Source organism: Pieris brassicae, chromosome 12 (genome assembly GCF_905147105.1).
Source record: "Pieris brassicae chromosome 12, ilPieBrab1.1, whole genome shotgun sequence".
NCBI classification, from domain to species: Eukaryota; Metazoa; Arthropoda; class Insecta; order Lepidoptera; family Pieridae; genus Pieris; species Pieris brassicae.
This window is the reverse complement of record NC_059676.1, coordinates 6,225,138-6,232,007: the sequence shown is the minus strand read 5'-3', so window position 1 is coordinate 6,232,007 and position 6,870 is coordinate 6,225,138. Positions and strand designations below refer to the sequence as shown.

At 32.0% G+C, this 6,870-nt stretch overlaps 1 protein-coding gene across 1 annotated transcript; it reads left to right on the top strand.

Annotated features, from left to right (window-relative positions):
- The first annotated feature begins 4,735 nt into the window (after positions 1–4,735).
- On the top strand, positions 4,736–6,158 carry LOC123717177 (transmembrane protein 147). The gene is made up of 4 exons (XM_045673047.1): positions 4,736–4,940; positions 5,025–5,166; positions 5,480–5,602; positions 5,679–6,158. Exons 1-4 carry the CDS (start codon positions 4,864–4,866, stop codon positions 6,024–6,026), a joined length of 690 nt encoding a protein of 229 aa, XP_045529003.1. The 5' UTR covers positions 4,736–4,863; the 3' UTR covers positions 6,027–6,158.
- Positions 6,159–6,870: the final 712 nt, after the last annotated feature.

The following is a 6,870-nucleotide window of genomic DNA, read 5'->3' as shown; positions in this document are numbered from 1 at the left end:
CGAAGGGTACGCGTAAAAAATAAAAGGAAATGCGAGAGGATCAGAGAGGCACGTAGTGGTTATATGTAGGTATATGTAGGTAACAGGGCGAACTCCTCGATTTTTTACAGGTCGCTTCTTCCGCCGAGAAAGCATCTATTGAAACTCCACTCAGGCCGTGTTAGCTGCCTATTTAGTATAAAAAGGGTCGAATTTTTCGGGAACCTTTTTTATCCCCCTAACTCCCTACCCACACCTTTTGTACAGACCAAACCTTTATCGTTTAGATACGATTCAATTGATATAAAGTATTATTTATCTGTTTTCTAAAACCTCTCAGTATACGATTATTTAGAATAAAGATAAGAACATTATTTGGAATTAAATATCTATTAATTTATTCGTGTGATTTAGTCGTTAGCCACGCTTATTAAATAGGTACACAGAAAAAAATGCGATATCGATAAGTCCAGAATTTGCATGTTCATGTAAGGAACTAAGTACTTCAGTAGTTCATCATTTATTAAAATTCCAACTAAAGAAAACCTTCGTCATGTCAATTATGCATAAATTGCTCCAAAAATAGAAAACACGTGTAATAATATTTCCCTCGGTCATACCACCCTCTACCATTTCAAATATTTAAAGGTCGGAATTTGATCGAGCTCCGAGTGGTACAATTGGATCACACGAGCCGCGACCGCTTCAATTCATCCGAGTTCACTCAAATCTACTTATCCAACAAAATTTGATTTCAATAGCCCTAAGTAAACCAGAGAGTTTGTATCAATTTGCTACGTTCACTGTAACTTAATTGCAAACAAAAATGGTTAGAATTTGCTAAAAAGTAGACTCCTAGAACCCTAATTACTCCCCGTAATATCAGACAATAGTAACAACTTACAACACAGAGCCCATATGTACCAAGGTATGTATGAAGGTATAATCTGAAAGTAGAATTAAAAAATGACAAAGAATTCCGCACTAGAGGTAGCGTACACATAAAGCGAGTTTGATCGTCCTGGGATCGGTTAACCCACGTTACACCACATCTCCCAACGGACAACTCCGACTTTCCACAAAGAAAATAGCAATCAAAATTTGATTTACCGCCACCCGCGGCCATATATCAAACCTCTCTAATCCGAAGTCAGAGAAAGACTCGAAACTAAGGGGATTCGACTTCCACTATAAACATTATGGCGATTTGAAAGTTCATCAAATGATGTGCTAGTTTCATATAGCACCTTTAAAGCATTTTGAATAATGTCTTTGACGTTAAACAAAAAAAAAAAGACATTAATAATGTTATTACGCTTAACATTCCCAATCGCATTTCCGTCTGGAAAATATACCGGGCCGTCGCTCAATATTCAGTGGCATATAAAACCAAATTGGACTTTTTGATCAGCCACCAAATATTCTATGCTCGCTCGTCGGTATCCTATACATAAGGAATGAAGCTCGTTCTTGAGAATATAATGTTTACGAAACGATGGTATCGCGCTTACAAATGGGATTTTTTAAATTATTGTGAAATTTTTAGCGATCTAAGGTTTTGTACTGTTTGCTAATGGTTCTTAGTATAGCTGTCTGCACTTATAAATTTATATAAAAACATCTCTTCTCCACTTCTTTACAGCGAATTACAGATATCTTAAGACACACAATTCATAGCCACATGAATCACTAAGTTTATATCCCACGAAATAATACGTAGATAAAAGTTAAAGTAATAAGGGGATATTAGAGGAAAGTAACAAAACTAGTATTCCCTACCGAGAGGACAGTTTTGCATCGAGATCGATCGCCGGAGGGTGCAAGAGGGCCGGTGAGGAATGTCGCATTAGGGAGTTTGCATGGGGTCACGCTAAGCCGTTTCCGATAAGGCCCCCGCGCGGGCCTTCTCAATACACGCTTATCTGCCTGCCGCCGGCCGCACTCGCCTGCACTGTGCGTGACGCGAATAATGCACGACTCACGAACATCCCCAAATTGAAATCATTTTTCTATAACACACCTATTCACGAAATATCTGTTAAAATGTCTGCGATCGCATTATTGTTTAACAAGATGGCAAACAGTAAAAATATTATTAAATTACATTGGTAGGTAGATTGAGGTCGGTGGAAATATTGTAAGCTTTTCCAAAAATTGGCCGGTTTTCCAAGCTTTATCCTTGAACGACAGGGATTAACCTAAACAAAAAACTCACGCCATCTCAAGATTGAGATCTCGAGAGCATCTCCACATGATAAATAACAGTTTCCCCGCTTTTTACACGCTGCGAGGGTGTCACGCAAAAAAATGAATAAGGAAATTTACCTAATGGCCTCGATTCTTTATTCTCTATCGCCATTGTGAGTGGACAAAGCAGTAATGGAGGGTTGACGTGAGCCGTATACCCTGAATACTTCTATTTTTTGTACAACTTATTGTTAAAATCTTGTGTTGGAAAATCTTATGTATACGAAATATGCCCGTCGATTTCCTTGGCATTCGATTTGATACATTTAAATTTATACGATCTTTACTAGCAATTATCAAAATATTCGATCCAACAATACTCCGAGTCGATCAATCATTAAGAGTTAATAAAAACATTTACATTAAAATAAATTCTATACAGATCCAATCGTAAAGGAAAATAGGTTTTCATTGCCCTATGCTTTCTAACAGTTACTAATTGATATATGAAAGCAGCAAATAATCGGGCGTACAGCATTGCAACACGGATATATCTTTAATTACTAAAAAAAAAATCAGTGGTGCAACAAACTTTTTCTGGGCCTCAGATTTCTGTATCTGTTTCATAATCATTTGTGAATCTAAAAGGCTAATAGGTAATCAGCCTCCTGTGACTGACACACGCCGTCAAATTTAATAAAAAATAATTTTATCGACTACTTACGAGAATGGCCAATAATCTTAAACGTGTGACACACTTTGTAGTAGTGGATAGTTTTTGAAGCACTGTTGCAAACTTATTTAATAAATAACATGTCAACTAGGTATAAACAAACATATGTTTTTATTAGTAAGTACTATAGATTTTCTAAGAAATTTTTAACAAAAAATTATTGTGGGCAAAATAAATTTGCATATTGAATTGAATATTGTAAAAACTAAAACTAAATTTCGTTTTATATATGTGTATTTTTATATGTATTTCATAAATAAATAGTTATTTTATATAGTGAAGAAACCTAGCTTAAAGATTAAAGAAACTATTTGAATAATAATTTAAATGTGTGTTTATTAGTATAATATTGATCAATATATTGACACAAGTTTTTGTTAATAACAGACCAATATAGGTCTAGTGGATACATTAACCACCGAAGAAAATTGCATAGCAATTAAGACTGAATATCAAAGCAATAATGAAACAAAACTGCAAAAGCTCCAACAGATAACTTATAATTGTGTAGACAGTCCTAAAAAAGTTATACAACAAATAAATACAGAATGTATATTTAAGACAAGAATTAACAAAGTGAAACAACACTCACCGAATCCACACTGCATTCATAACCATTCAAAATTAAACTAAATGTTTCAAGACACTGATTTATGTTAAATTACAAAAAAGAAAGTTTGTAATTGCTATGCAAATAACAGACAGGTTGTAAGCATGACAGTCGTTGAAGTACTGCAGTCAAGCGGAGCCTGTCCCGGTTCCCTCGGAGAGACCCATCTCTACTCCGGACAAATAAAATCTAAATTTACAAAACTCTTTTTTGCTATTGGATAACAAACTCATGACCCCTTTTGCGCGTGTGCTGTAAAAACTAAAGGGTTAAAAAAGTTACCCCTTTGATATCGCACCCCTCTTTTGCATCCCTTTCTTTGGGTCCCTAAATATGTAGCTATATAACTTGTTTAAGACTTTTAAATAGGACACTTAGGTATTGCGACATGAAGCAATATTAGATAAATTGACATACATAATTTTTAACTAAAATAATAATAAAATATTTACTTTCAGCCTTTTAAATCTAAATTCGAATGTTTTCTATTAAGGTAATATATAAAAACACTTCACACTTCAATGAAATTAAATCTTCTTTATCGTTATAAGTTATATGTTTATTTTTTATATTCCACCAAAAAGAAATAAAAATTCTCCCACATCGAATGCATAAACAACAATAATATTGGCGGAATAAACTAAATGTCGTATTAACTATACTCAATTAAGTACTGTCTAATCTGTAAAAATTATATGAAACAATTGGGGATTATGATTTATATTTATAAGCCTATTTATTAATTAATGCCAAAATCCATTCCATACATTTAACTTAATACTTTCATAGGCCATGCAAGAATCCTTTGAAATTAGTATTTTTGTAAATTGTCAATTAACCCTTGTATAGGTTTATTGACAATGTCAAAGGTTTTTTACGTGAAATATTAATTTAATAGCTTTTTTTGAATAATGTATAGCCTGGTAATCTATATATTTATTATAAAAATACCTCTCTCATAATGTGTAGTACTGGGTTGAGAATGAAATTACCAGATTTGAGTTATATATTTATAACTTTTGCAAATATGTCTACTGCATACATTTAGAAATGTTATTACGATTATTAAATTCAAGAATTGACTTTCTTAATAATTAAGGACTACAATCTGTGGTCATAGTTTAGCCCACAAATAAAGTATAGACAGTTGTTGTTTCTTGACAATAAGTTGCTACTGTCATAAGTCAAATACATTGACAATTGACACATGACAGTTATTTAAAGAAGTCATCGGACAGAACAACCTAATAATAGCCTAATCTTAAAATTTTAGGAGTCGAGCGGCACGAAAAAAGAAGCTGTAATAAAAAAAATACTTGTAATACTAATAGTAGTAGTTAGTACAAATAAAATAATGACTTTATACCATTTTGGTAATTGTCTGGCATTAGTTTATGCACCATATCATATGGCATACAAATTTTCAGGAATGTAAGAATGATAAATCTATAACAAGGTTAGTCTAATTAAATAAAAGAATTTTTTCTAAATTTATTTGATTTTGTTTCATTTCAGATCAGAATATGCTACCTTTTCGAAGTGTATCTATGCTGGAGGGCTCTACATATTTACTCAGCTTTGTAAAATGTTACTTCTAGCTACATTCTTTCCAGACTATGATAACACTCAGGCTTCTGGGGAATATGATGTCTTCTTAGTACGTATTCCTACAAATTTTAGTTTTATATTTTTATTCCTTTTAAATAGAGTATTGAATACTGAACAGCTTTTAAGATTCTTAAATATGTATATATTCATGATTTGTTGTAAAAATATTACATTTATATATACTATTATAATAGAGAGGTTTTTGAAAAACAATTGGCTTTCATTTTTTGAAATCTATATAACTGGTTACATAAAAAAATATGTATATAGTAACTTCAGCCAAAGACCAGACCAAACCCTATAACTAAGTAACAGCACTTGGGTTCTGTTTGTTTTATTTATTATGCTTATTAAATTTTCAGGAAATTTTGAAAGCCACAGTCGATTTGGCTGATCTACTTGGTTTGTATTTCGCAATCAGTTCTGTACCTGGCAAAGGCCATGCAAAAATTTTGACTGCAGCAATTGGATGGGCAAGTGCTGAGGTAGCAATCCTTTAAAATATGATTTGTAAAAAATTGCAAATGAAAATTAACTTAGAAATTCTATAATGATTTTCAGGTTATTGTCACAAGAAGTGTTCTTTTGTGGGTTGGTGCTCGTGGTTCTGAATTTGATTGGAAATATGTGCGATCCTGTGCTGAATCAAATGTAGCACTATTACAACATGCATCAACAGCAGCATTAGTATGGCTGTGGACAAGAAGTGACTTGCCAAAAAAACACTACCCTATTGTTATGGCCCTTTTAGCTTTGTCTCCATATAGAAATTTGTTTGAAGATGCAGTTGCAAGTGTTTTATCTCTAAGTGCCTGGACCCTGTTGGCAGTTAGAGCAATACATGCCTCTGCAGTTGGTTTAACAGCATTGGCTATGTATGCTGTGCTAGCACAGCAAATTGGAATGTAATAGTTTTATACATAATTTATTAATTTAAGTAGAACTCTTAAATTAGAGAGGTCCTGTGTATGAATGATATTTTATTTTAAACTGGTGTAAGTTGAAATGCTACTATAACATAATAAACAATATTCCTTTAAATTATTTATTAAATATTCTTTTTTACCACATTTTATTTATATTTAGACTTACATTAAAAGATAAATAATAAAAAAAAACTACTAATCTAATTTTCAATTTCTAAGTTAAATGCTATGATCAATAGCTGAACTGTTAAATAGGTTAAGTGATTAGAAAATAGACAAAAAAAATTAAGCAACAATAACAATATATTTATTGATTGGTCTTGTATTGCTAATGAAATTATATGTATTAAACTATTATGATTTTGTTATGATGTATGTAATTATTACAACTTCTTGTAAGTAGACAGTGGTAAGAATCAATTTACACTTTAAAGTGACTGAAAAAAGATATGAATATACATTTAATTAATTCAAAACTAAAAAGTCAAATGAAGAATGAAAATCTTGTTGCCTAGCTTTCCATAAATTATTCCACACAGTCTCACATGCATTATTGAATAGTACTTTAAATTAAATGTGTACCAAGTTCTGAACTTCATGAAGAATGTCAACATACAAAGCTATAAAACAGGTGTGAATGGTTTAATCATTAAATCCAAATTAATATAGTCAATTACTTATGTAATAGTACAGTATCCCAGAAAAATCAAATAGCTAAAGAATCAAGCAATGGGTTCTTAGTCCATAAGCGCTGTGCAAATGGTAACAGTTATCCAAAAAAGATGTTTAAGGGACTTTTTTTGGTTTTAATGAATTTGGTTCTAAAA

Bases quoted from the DNA above. Each gene is read 5' to 3' on its own strand.
- LOC123717177 (XM_045673047.1), top strand. From the start codon at position 4,864: ATGACTTTATACCATTTTGGTAATTGTCTGGCATTAGTTTATGCACCA. The intron at 4,941-5,024 runs GTAAGAATGATA...GTTTCATTTCAG, and splicing joins GCATACAAATTTTCAGGAAT to ATCAGAATATGCTACCTTTT. The intron at 5,603-5,678 runs GTAGCAATCCTT...AATGATTTTCAG, and splicing joins TTGGATGGGCAAGTGCTGAG to GTTATTGTCACAAGAAGTGT.